The following is a 13,692-nucleotide window of genomic DNA, read 5'->3' on the forward strand; positions in this document are numbered from 1 at the left end:
ATCCTTATTTAAGGTGGGGGGTGTTTGACATTTTGAATTGTTATAGGTTTACAGTGGAATTCAGAATTATACAGTGAGGTGCAGTATACTTTTCGAAGAAAATGATGTTCTAGAACAACGCTCAACGCTAATTCTAAATGAATGACCTAGTTTCCATGTTACTCTCTTAAGAAAAATTGAAAGAATAATGAGGGACCAAAAAGAATCTGGTGATATGATAAAAAACAAACCTCTATTCCTCTCGTGATATCACCCCAAAGACAACAAAAACTTTACAAGATTATGTCACCAACATGACGTGGTGTTTCTTACAAATAAATGGAACGAACTGAAATTGATAGGGCATCATCTGCCCTGCAAAACGTAAAAACCTATAAAATACAAACACTCAGCATCCTTGGATATGCCCGAGGATAGAAATTAGAGAGAGGGGAAGGGGAAGAAATAGTTGCTTAGTTCCCCCCACCTCCCCGCACGCAACAGATGGTCAATCCCTTACATCACTGCACAGTTGCACTTGGATTCTAGCTTTGGAGGCTTTGTGCTGTCAACCTTGTTCGGAGCCCCTGCGTCATGCGCCCAGGATTCATGGGCTTTGACATCAATTTCAACTTTGGCTGATGGGGTCTGAATGTCAGATTCCACCCGCCTCTGTCTGGCTTTCTGAGATTTTGGTGTGCGTTTGTTACCAGTCCTACCACGAGGATCTTTCCTGCCAGAACTGGATTTTCCCAAGATGGTGACAGTTGGGCGGGAACCCTCTAGAGGAACTTTGTCCTCCTTTTCCATTGCGACAGTTGCAGCCCGATAAGCCAGATCATGAACGATAGAGCTGCAGAATAGTATGGTGTCAGTTGCTTCTTCCAATGTGAGACTTCTTGTTTTATGTCCTCCTTGGCCCTCCACTGTGACAGTCGATTCTTCTGTCAAAAGTAAAGGATCCGTCAAGCAATATATTTATATAACCTCTCTCTCCATATGAAAGATCCTATAGCCAAATCAATATTGCAATGGTAATAAAAAGTACAAACAAACTATGAAGCTGCAATAGGAAATACAACATGGCTCAAGAGTTCAAATAGAAAAGCTTATTTAAATCACTTGCAGTTATATGAGACCATTTGATTTGTGAAGGAAAAGGGATTGTCCAAAAGATACGGGAAAATAGATGCTTGCTTATCTGATCTTCACATTCTTTGTTATGGATACATTGAATGCAAGATCATCAATTGGAGGAATTTCCCTGCACTGGCATCAGTTAAGCATCTATTGGTCTACAGAGGGGAACCCAATATACTTAATTTTTATTTTAATATGAAGACCATATTAGCATGTCCAGGAAATCAATCAGTTATGCACAACTCAATTTCAATGGTAACGGTTGAATTATGAACCTATATACCAGATTGATGGAAATCCTTCAATACAATCAGAAATGACTTCTCCTTCCTGTATTAACGAGAGAAATGACTATGTCCATCATTGTAATCGCCCTTTTATGCCTTCATCATTGTACTTGCTGTTTTTCATGGATAGAAACGACAAGAAATTTTAATCCGTCTCTTGTTAAGAATTCCAAGGAAAAAAAAAAAACTCTTGAAGCTATTCCTCCTAAAAGTAGAAACTTATAAAAGCCCCTTTAAGCTTCCTTAACTTGTCAACTATTCCATTATTCCAAACTTCAAAGTTAACCATTAGATTTTGAAACAACTTAAATGGCTTGCTTCCTAATGGTTGCCTTTCACCAACCCCTTTATTGGAGCAAGAGTGCCTTCTTGGCAGGTCAAATTGTGGATGCAGCAGAGGTACCACTGGTGTAAAATTTTAACTATAACAATACCAGTGTGCATCTCTTCATTCCCTCAAGTTGGTGCAAAGATGCATTACTGGTAATAAAAAGATGTTGCCACACCCAGAATTCCTTCAATGTCATCTCCAATATCATAGATAGTTGAAGTAATTTCAACTTACCCTTTCATAATCAAACTCTTGAATTACACCAAGCCATGCATCATCTATGTTAGTTCTTATTCACTCCCATGTCTGCATTTGATCTAACCTTATATGACCAGATCATGAAATAGAGCTGAAGTGGACTCAAAGAAGAAAATGCCAAATTTGAGAAACTTCACAGTATTGGAGCATTGATCGAGCACATATTATGTATGTGCATGTACATATGCATGTATACATGTGGGTAAACAGATGGATACATGCATACGTATATCAATTACATATCTATCTATTTATCCCCCCCCTCTCTCTCTCTATCCATATAGATAGATAGAGAGAGAGAGAGAGAAGAGATGCAAATGCACATGCAAGAGAGCAAGAGAGTGGGGAAAGAGGAAAATAAATGGATTTGATTTTTAACATGGTGGTCAGGACATGAAGCTAAGTATTGGCATTATATACACATACACACAAATGGGGCCTTGATGTTGTTGAGGTTTTAGACAAATTGTGTAGTCTATAGTGGTAGTTTTTTATTATTTATTGTTTAGATAGGAAGTGGGGACCACAGCACTCTTGTTGGGTCCTTTTTGAGCAGTTATTTTAATTGTTTTATGCTGTTTTATGTGTTAGCCGCCCTATAAGGGCATATTGGTCTTTGTACTCTATTATTTTAGACTATAAATAATAGTGAAGAGGGCGGCCAGCATTATTGAGCTATTGCTCTCTTTTCTCTCTCAAATCTCTTCTCTTCCTTTTCTCCTTTCTTCTCTTCTTCTTCAAGAAATATTCTTTTCTGTTATAGATCTTTATTTCAGCACCTTTCTACTGGTTTGATGGTAAAATCTTGGACTGACAAGTGTGAGAAGATGAGTTTGAGTATGAAAGCAGCAACTTTTTACCAATAAAGAAAGAAAAAAAAAAGCTAGGTCTATGTCCAATCCACCCCTCTTAAGACCCCAGATAGTTGGGACCAAAACTGGGTAATGACCTTTTTATAGGAGAGGGAGAATGCACTTAACCACAGTGATTTCAAAATCAAAATAGGACACCATAGAACAGCATAGGTGGAGGGAGGCGGCCTTTTCCTTTCCCTTTCCCCCAACCAGAGAATTGGACTATTTAATTGTTAATGGCAAACTTAGCAGATTGAGGTCCAAGTCCAGCACCTGCATAGGCTGAGTCCTAGATATCAATATCAAATGCATAATATTTCTCATTTATGGAGGACAGCTCAAGATGCCCAAGAAGGATATTCACAGTGATTTTTTTGGGAAAGATCAACGTTAGGAAAGGGTGATCCTGTACAATCAAATCCCACAGGAAGTTTCTTCAATATGAAAAATTGGCTGTAACAATTTCCTACTCTGTTCCAGGTATTACACCTGATGTTATCATCATTATCAACGTCACTGTCTGCCTTACGAATCCTGACCCACCTATATGAGGTTGACTGCATGAATCTTGTTTCTATGTTCTGCTCTACCATTGACCATTTAAGTAATGAGGCAAGGAACTATCAAAATAACCAAACTCAAGTCCCTTTCTGCCCTTTGCGTTGTCTTTTCTTATTCATCTGTTTCTTCCTGTCTTTTCAAAACCTTCAGTGGCATGGCAACAAATTACTCTTCACTGACTAATGAAATAATGAAATACTATATCCTTAACCAATTTTTTTCACAATCTGGTTCAAAATTTTTTGGTCATTTCCAGAATCCTATATTATGAGGCAGGTTACATTTATGCAATTAACAATAACCAGTTAATAGCTTATCTAAGCTCTTGTGAAGTATCCTAAAAACCATCTTTTTTGTCATTAACATTGGAAATTTTATTGACGATAATAATAAAAGAATGCTATGTAGTGAAGATTGACCCCTTTTGTTATCCTAGCTACTGCTACATGCCCCATACTTGTCAATTACGATATGAGTCAGCCATGCTGTTTGCTGACCTATGGACCCAAAGAAAGATATCAACCTACCACTACTGCTACTACCCAAAAAACCATCTTCACAAAACACGAATAAAAAATAAAAAGAAAAATAAATAGCCCTTTTCCCTTCTCCCCGCATATAACATATGGAGTGATTTAATAGATATAAAAAAACTTTCATCTCTAATTTAAAAAAGAGAAAGGTAATTTTCTATCGATTAAGTGGATAATTTCAATGCATCTAGACTCAAATCCATATTCTCACTATTGTCAGCCTGAGATTTTACCATTTGACAATAGTGAGAATATGGATTTGTCTGAGAGTGACCCCTTGCGCAAAATAAATGCCAAAGGTTAGATCTATATCCAGTCTACCCCTCCCAAGACCTCAGATAGCTGGGACCAACATTGCGTAATGTCCTTCCAATAGACAAAAATACCAAAACTAAATCTGCCTGTTATGCAAAATAAATATTTTATTTGTGCAAGAAATTAAATATGCATACTATTTTATTTTTCAATAACAAGTAGGAAACAGGTACATCTATGTGCAAGCAAATTAGGCTAATGTATTTCCAAAGCCCATAAACATTATGATCATGCCAGTATAACCAACTAGCTTTATGAAATTTTATGGATCCCACCACCCAGGACATACCACATAATACATTTTATAATCCATATTATTTTAATTCAATTATACCTGCAGCCCATAAATGTATTCTTTAGTTAAATAATCAGAAAATATGGCAATCAGGTAAACCCAAGGCTATACTGGATCTCTTTGTTATCAAAACCCTTACCCTAAGGGGACCTGATGAACCCACACTCTTGGATGTTAAGATAAGAGACTTTTGTAATGATTGTTTGCAACTTGGTGAAAAGATGACAGTAGAATGACTTCATGAATGTAGAAATACACCATTATTTCTCAAACACTACTGAAGCACAAAAGACTTTGTAATGATTGTTTGCAACTTGGTGAGAAACAAATAAGAGAATTGTGCACAAAACTGGAATACAAAAGAGGGGCATGGATAAGGGCAGGGGTAGCATCCTACTACCAAACTGAAAATGAAAAAGGAGAGGTCAATGCATTCAACTGCCCCTTTCAATTCAAGCAAAGTCAAATCTTTAATGAGAAAATATAAAACTGAGGAAGATGAATTCAGTTTGCATTGGACGTCCTTGCATAATATTTTCTCACATGTCAGCCTTAGCTCCTTAAAAGATCAAGCGCAACCTGATTGTGTAACTAGCTTTTTCCACTAAATTTCAATGCTTCAAAGTGACAAATGAAACAAAGTTATCTGAAATTCTAACATTTCATCAAACTTCCATGGCATTAATTATTACATATATGTAATTATATTAATATGTGTAATAGGCACCTTTTACAGCTAAAACTTATAGTTTCTTTTTCTTCTTTTTTTTTTCCTTTTTTTGTGGGGGTGTATGTATTGGGCTGATACGGCCCAATAAATACCCAACGAGGTCTGATACACGGAACATGTAGAACTCACATGTTTCACTATTTTTTGTGTGTATCAGGCCAATACGGGCCCATATTGGATCATTTTGGGTCTGTATCAGCCGATACTACAAGTGTATCAGTTGGTTTCATGTTTTCAAATTTGAACTTGAATTCCTATTTTTAATTTCGTTTCTCTCTCTCTCACTAATTTCAATAATTACTCCTCAACTACAAGCCATTAATCATTCTCTCTCATTAGTTTAGGAAATTAATCCTTAATTACAAGCCATTAATACTCTCTCTCATTAATTTAGGTAATTAATCCTTAACTACAAGCCATTAATCACTCTCTCTTATTAATTTCGGTAATTACTCCTTAAAGCACTTTTAAAAACTATAAATTTTAGCAATAAGAAGATTTGAACCTTGATTAGTAGAATGTAACAGTCATAAGTCCACCACTAAGGCATGCCCCATTTGCTTGTCATAATCATATGAGTTTTATTCTTAGGTAAAACTTTCTCTTTTCTTAGCAGATGTTTGTCAATAAATGCTAAAATTAATTATTAAAATTTATATATTAATAATGATTAAGATAAATTATATTGGTTTTCTGAAAACTAAGGTATATACATTGACATTTTAGTTCTTCCATCATTTTTCAACAGTTACTAATTGTATCCCAATATCTCACACTTTATATAAACCATTAAAGTATGGTTCTCTATGTTTAAATAACTTATTTATAGTTATATAAAACTTTTATTTATTGTTATAAATATAATTATTAAGATTTATTTGAGTTTCCTAGTGTATCCATGCATATCTTGATTTTTCATCCGCATCCATGTGTATCCAAAGTGTATCCCAATACGTCTCTTAAAATTGTCTTTCTGATACACCTTGTGTTTCCCATACTTTGAACCTTGCATCCTGGTTTATTCAGAAAAATAAAACAGCACAGCAAGATAGAGATACCAAATTAATTAAGAGAAAACAAAATAGGAAAAGGTTCATCATGTAGGAAAGACATACCAAGAATGCCATGACCATGATCAGAGATATTGGATTTATCCTCATCTGGGTTTACAAGAACTGAGGACTCCAAGAATTCATCCATGATATTCTTTGCATTTGAGGAGAGGGCATAATCATTTTGTGGACCAGGAGTACACTCGTGGCCGTTTTCTAATTCTCCAGATATGCTTACTGAAGAGTCATGACCAGGATCATCAAAGCCACAGACACTGTTATCATTTTCCTCTCTGAAGGAGGATTCTAGAGTGTGAGCTTGTACATCTATCTCTGAGACACCCCTTGTTTTGTTTGGGAAGTCCTCAGCAATCCCAGATGAAACACAGTCCTCATCAGTTGGAAATGTTGCTAATGAAGCGTCCTCTAATTGAATGCTTAATCTATGGCTTGATAATTCTGAGACAGAAGGATTGTCTGTTCTGCAACCCTCTGTGCCCTTGATCATAATGTCTTCAAAAACAGCAGGTTTGACAAAAGATGAATCCACAACAACCAGTTCAGCAACTTGTGAAGCTATACATTCCTCATTAGCAACCAGTTTCATCCCCTCCAAAGCCTTCCATTCCATATTTCCACCAGACACATCAAAACTTTCTTCACTTGTTCCCTTGGCAACAATTTGATGTACATGATTTGAGATTCCAGAGGAAGAGGATCCAGTGCTTTGAGATTTTGTGTTCAAATCATGCCTTAAATTCTCCAAGTCAGTTTTCCTGCCACTTAGCTGCCTATGCACACGAGCCTCTGTCTGTCTGGAAGAACTCCAATCAACAGATGAAGATGCTGAAGCACTTCCATGCCCAATTGAGCTTCTCATACTATTGGCACTCTCCCTTGCATATGAGGGATCATCATAAGGTATGCTGGAAGCAGAGAAAGTCCTCCCTTGAACAACAGGCCACTTACTACTACTTGAGCTTTTCAAAAGTACAGAGATACCTGCACCTTCTGAAACATCAAATTTTAAGCTTGGATGGTTATTAGGGTGCTGCAATTGCTGGTCTGCAATGTCACTGTTAGATTGGTTGAAACCAACTGTTGTCTGGCCAACCATTTCTAGATGATTATTAAAATGCTGCAATTGCTGGTCTGCAGTGTCATTGTTAGATTGACTGAAAGCACCTGTTGTCTGACCAACCACTTCCTGATCCACAGAATGCTGCTTCCCTTCCTCCACAACTGATCCTGGAAGAGAATTACCTTGCAATAAACTTTGAGATTGATAAATATTGCAACTCTCATCTTGCACAACATTCTTTTCACTCTGAACAGCCATGGCTTCTCTCCTGCTAGGACTTTCTGGCAATTCAGATACTTCCATCTTAGACCTAACTTCATTTAAGAAATTATTTTCTTCCAAATTCATCTCAGAGTGAACTGTGCTGTTCTGAGACACAAATTTTGTGCTCTCTGTAACAGCCAGAGTGAGAGATATAGCCCTCTCACGGCAATCTGGACAATGATCATCTTTCACCTCCATAGGCTCAATGCAGTGAAATTTGTTTCCACAGATAGAACATGATACCAAATTTTCTTCAAAATAAACTTTTGTGGGGTCAATTTCTGCATAAAAAGGTCCAGAAACAGTTGGGGCAACTGCAATATCAGCATTAAGACTGCTAAAAGTTTCAGATTCACCTGACTCAACTCCAATAGAAGTACCTCTATCAAAATCAACAATTCTTCCATCATGGGTCCCATGTTCAACATCTTCTTTTACCTCATCCACCTTATCAAAGATAAATACTTCATCTTGGCCATCAGGATACGGGGATTTTTCACATTCACTTGTCATCTCATCCTGCTCATGGTCACTACCCTCAGTATCATGTACAATACTTGCACCTCGTTCAGAGCTTGCATTACTACTAGTTGTAACCGAAGAGTTTCTAGAGATCATAGGTCGACTTGCAGTGTTTGATTTCCCAATATAGAAAGTGGTACTGGGAACACTGGATAAGAGTGGCCTGAACATATTTTGAGGACTTTTCCGATGATCCTACATTTTTCTTTTTTGGATCAGTAACAATATAAAAAATTGCATTAAAAAACTGAAATATACATGACCTCTTCCAAAAATGGAAAGAAGGACCAGAATGGCACCAGTAGCTGACAAAATTAACTTGGAGCAAAACATTACATAATTTTTCAAAGATTCTGCATTATAACTTAAAATTGTCGAATGTGAAGCAAAAATATAATTTTCTATATCTAAGTAATCCTATGTTGGTGTTTCTTTGATTCATTAAAGATTCCACTCTGCAAATAAAGTTTTGTGGCCAATAATATTCAGTCAAAACAGTAGGTTGTATCGCAACAAGCATCAAACTTATCACAAACCAAGTAGAAAACAAACAAAAAGAATAAGAAAAAGAAAAGGCTTAAGTGAAGCATATTGGTAACAGAATGCCAAACCATATTTACATGCATGCAGTAAAAATGTGGACTTTCCCAGATTTTTGAAGTTCAAAGAGAAAACACTAAGCTACAGGACCTATACTTGATTAAGCACTGAACTACCCTTAATTATTCTAGCATTAGGAAGTTGACCAAACTTAGCTGATAAATAAATAGAGCATTCAGAAATCAATAGCCCAGAAATATACATAACATTTGACTTGTATGGGTTACCTTGTTCCTTTCCCAACATATATTGAATTGAGCTTAATTTTAATAATTTTAAAAGGAAAAAGGATGCATAAAATTAGAGTCCAAATTAAATTAACTTAATCATACTGAGAAGGAAAATATTCCTGTAATTGAAAACAAAAAGTTAGCATAAAGCTCTGTTCGTAGAGAAGAAAAATACCATTTGCCGAAGTGCAGAATCAAATGATCTTTTTGGCACAGAACTCGAGGAAACTGTTCTGGCAGGCTTATTTGAAAATGCCAGAGCTCTGCTACTTGGAAAGGTTCCAACCTTCTTAACAGTTGAGTGGTCAGAGATACTCAGAGGGACAGAGTGCAGAGAGTCTATATCATCATCACCAGATGATGCCACAGAACCCTTACTCTGCGAGCTGAGTCTATCCCGATCATGACTATGTGATGAACTTATACTTCTTGAAGCTGTTGGTGACATTGATTGCCTTCCAAGCTTCAACGATCCATCCCTCCCATTCCTAGATGCTGGAGAAGATCCTCTCACATATGATGCTGGCCGGTCGGCTAGAGAAGTTCGAAGATTTGGAGGTGCATCCGTGGAGAAACCTGGCATATTTGATTGCCACGCCCGTAGTTTTGGTGAGACAGAACTCCCACGACTAGACTTTACAGGGGAGGTTCCCCTTCTCCCGGATGAAACCATATTACCACTTGATCCTGTGCTCATCCTCCCGGGAGTAGGAGTAGAAGACCTCCGAGGAGTGGGAGTTGAAGACCTTGGAGCAGCCGTTGATGGCTTATTTGGGGGAGTGGATGGTCTTTGCGATGGTGTAGTTGGCCGTAGAAGAGGAGTTGGACTAGAATGAGGAGCTGAAGAAGGCCTTCCTCTTGACTGAAATGTGCCACTTCCAGACCGAGGTGATGGGCTTAACCGATTAGGGCTTGCACTACTTCTATTGCTCTTGTAACTCTTCTCCATCTGCAAGGAGACATATATCATCAAGATCAACAGAAAACTAATAAAGAAATTTAATTTGGAAATATTTATCAAAAAAAAATTAATTTGGAAATATAACTTTCAAGGACATAAACGAGAGAAGGGGGAAGGTGTGAATGTTTTCAAGTTAAGACATTTAACAGCGCACCGTGGTTGATCTTGATATGGTAATGGGCTGACTTCGTGGTCTGCCCCTCGAGGCAAGATTAACTGGTGGAGGAGTCTCATCATCCAATGAAGGAAAAAGAGGAGTATCTGGAGGAGTTAATAGCCTATAGTTCAATCAATAACACCAAAAATCACATCAGTACCACGAATAGTGAGTTCAAACAAAATTGTGGAAGATTGCCAGCACACAATTCCAGATATAACTTAAAAAATATTGGGTACAATTCTCTACTTTCTGCTCTGTTGAATTGGGAACCACAGGCAAGTTTTGTGAAATATTTTATAAGAGAAGGCAAATTAACAATATGATTAAAAGGATTAAAAACAATGGCTATGGCGCTTAACAAAATGGAATGGTAAAACAAGATTCATGTTTTTTTTTTTTTGATAAGTGGACAAGAATTCAATTATGATGATGTTTCTTGATTAAAAGAGCAAAAATCAAAGTAGGGGAGAACAACCTACCAGTCATAGTCATTTTTATCACCATCTGCATTAAGGAGGTCACTGCTCTCTCCTAGAGCTGGAATTGAGATTCCTAGCTTGAAATCTGAGAAGGATCTCAATTTTGTTGCTGTTAAAAATAAATCCAGAATAAGAATAAACACATGATATTAAATCTGTCCTTTTAAACCAACTAGAGAATTCATACTAAATAGATGGGCCAAACACTGAAACTAAGATGGAGGTTAGGTGCTGAAATTACACAAGGATTCATCAAGATCATCAGATGACTGAAGCAAAAAATTGTCCCTTTCTCTGGCTTGCATCTCAGTGAACAGAGCAAGGTCGTCATCCTTTTCCCTCAGAAATAATCCGCTCTCAAAGCTGCGTCCTCGCTTGTGAGTCTCTGCTCTGAGCTCCCTTCCAGGAGAGAATCTCAATGCTGGAGAAGGAGGCATTTTCACCACCCAAACTTAGACAGAAATGCTCCAATCTGACTTTTCCATAATACAAAATATCAAATCCCGGTTCATGCACATCCTGCTCAAATTCGTCTTAGCTTAGAGCACAACCCTTCTTACAGATAAAGTAGAATAGATGATAAAAGCACGGATTAGGATCAAATCCGTTCGGAAATTTCCTAATTATTAATTCCTCTTTGAGTGACCTCGATAGTATCCTCGTACAGTCCACCAATTAAAAACATCCAACCGCAAAATAGCGTACTTCCTTGCAAGCATGGTTGGCAAAATGAACTCAATGCGTTTCTCTTTTTTCTCTCAAGGATCGCAAGGTTCCATTTTGTCAAATGGAACCAAAGCCTGAGTCTCGGTGGGAAAATAACGATACGAAACTTCCCTCTTGCTTGGGTTGGAAAGGCAGAAGCCGCAGAACAATAATGCCGGATAGTAAGCTCTAAGGAGCAAATAATTACGTACCTTCGTTGCTGTAACAAAACCCTAGCTCCTGCTAGCTCCGCATTGAGAAAACCCTAGAATTTCGCCCGCAGAGATCCCAATACCGCCTCACAGCGTGAAGACAAACCCTACTATATCTAAATTCAACAACCTCTTAAACGTCAAATTGCAATCCAATTTAGTGAAGAAAAAGAAAACAGCAGCAGTTGCTTGCACATAGACTCGAAACCTTGAAACTCCATAATGTAAAACCGTAAATGCAGGCGCATTATCTCACAATTCTTCTGAAACCCAGAAAAACCAGAAATACTGACTGAGAGCGTGTCTAGAGATAGCTCGACAACGGTTTTTCTTCCTGAAAGCACCGGCGGTCTCGTCGACTTACCGCTGCCGAAGTCAAAGATCATTGAACATATTCTCCATCTCGTCCTGTACGATTAATTAAGATCCCGAATTTCGACTGTATTTCTAGCAGAAATAATCCAAGCTCTCAACTATTAGTCTATTACGCGGAAAATGCAGATTCAAATACTCGGATCTACAGCATTTGGTGAATTGATCGATAAGCAACAACAATTAGATCGGAGAGAGGAAATGGAAGAAGTTGCAAAAAACCCTAATTCTTAAAAGAATTCTCCTCCCATAGACCAGATAAATAAAGAAAGAACGAACTTGTGTCAGAACAACTGGCCTTTTGAGACTTGCCGGTTTCCTCTAGAGCAAGCTTTCATTCTCTCCCAGCTTCTCTGCTGTGCGATAGTATTTTTTTTCTCCCCTTTTTCCGTTTTTTTCTTTAGTTTGTCCGATAATTTAAGCAGAAATTTACACAAATGCCACTGAGATTCTATTGTGTAATGACGATAATTATCAAAAACTTTGTTTATTAACGGTAAGAGTTGTAATTATGCTTGTGTGTTTTCTTGGTACTTGGTAATAAGGCTCGGGATTGATGGAGTCCGAACCACCTGAGCTGACTTTTACTGGAGGAGACTGGAGAGAACTGAGTAAGCTCTCTCCCCCTCTCACTTTCTCTCTCTTTATATATGTCTGTTCTTTCCCCCCTGCGTTTTCGCTTTTACACGTGAGGGTGAGGCGGTGAAGTGCTCCTTTTTGGATCCCGACGCTGGAATGATAATGTGGTGCTGGGAGCAGTAAAGATGGTGATACACCTCACCATCTGATTGGATAAACTATCTTTTCCCCTCTCTCAAGTTTTGATGGAGGGAAAGAGGAAAGAATGGTAAGGCTACAGATAAGATGTTGAGTGTCAGTTGATCATCGGCGGATGCGAAAGTCTCCCTTTTTTCTCCTTTTGTACACGTGAAATTATACGACTACATGAACGTGCATATCGAGAGATGAGGAGCGTTGGATTCCAAAGCCTAATTCGTTTCGGTGGTGTGATGTTTGATGATATAATTGTAATGTCCACGTGGATAAATACAAGCAGGTTTAGGGAAATTTATATTTCCACTCTCATAATTTTTTTTTTATTGGTTTTTATAAACGCGCCATGTAGTTATGATTGTGTTATGTAAAATCTACCATTATTATAATGAAATTTTGTATGATGTAGGCCTGTTTGGTTTACGGGATTATCGATCTGAAATTAGAATTTTAATGGATCATTCCAATTTTAACTGTTTAATTAAGCAGAATCAGAATTCCATACTCATTTTTTGAGGAATAGCAGGCATTCCCATTATTTGAGGAATGGTCAGTTCCCCCTTCTCCTTTGAGAGTGAAATCTCATTCAACTGATTCAATTCCCATTTCTATTCCGATTCCAACTACAAACCAAATGGACCCTAAAATGTTTTTTTCCTTTATCTACTTTACAATCCAATAACAATGGTTTGTAACTTAAAGGTACAAGGTTAATAGTGATGAGGGCAGTCCTAACTCAATTTAACTTTTTTTTTATATGCTTGAATTCCATTTTGTTTATTTTTTACTTAATTTCTGATAAACTATTCATGCTTTTTATGCTTAAATTTGATAGATTGAGGTTCAACGATTTAGCACCATCTTGTATAAGAGGGGCAAAGTTATATTATTTTGGGAGTATCATACTAATTAATTATACCATATTAGATTTTTTCCTTCAAATTTAAAATTGTTAATGCATGCATACATACATATTTATACATAAACAAAGAGATGT

At 37.3% G+C, this 13,692-nt stretch overlaps 1 protein-coding gene across 1 annotated transcript; it reads right to left on the reverse strand.

Annotated features, from left to right (window-relative positions):
- Positions 1–215: 215 nt before the first annotated feature.
- LOC104591651 (uncharacterized) lies at positions 216–12,577 on the reverse strand. The gene is made up of 6 exons (XM_010250586.3): positions 10,874–12,577; positions 10,633–10,741; positions 10,148–10,271; positions 9,208–9,981; positions 6,399–8,397; positions 216–923 (listed from the first exon to the last, which is right to left on the reverse strand). Exons 1-6 carry the CDS (start codon positions 11,067–11,069, stop codon positions 496–498), a joined length of 3,630 nt encoding a protein of 1,209 aa, XP_010248888.1. The 5' UTR covers positions 11,070–12,577; the 3' UTR covers positions 216–495.
- Positions 12,578–13,692: the final 1,115 nt, after the last annotated feature.

This window comes from Nelumbo nucifera, chromosome 4 (assembly GCF_055504915.1).
Source record: "Nelumbo nucifera cultivar China Antique chromosome 4, China Antique-T2T, whole genome shotgun sequence".
Classification (NCBI taxonomy): Eukaryota; Viridiplantae; Streptophyta; class Magnoliopsida; order Proteales; family Nelumbonaceae; genus Nelumbo; species Nelumbo nucifera.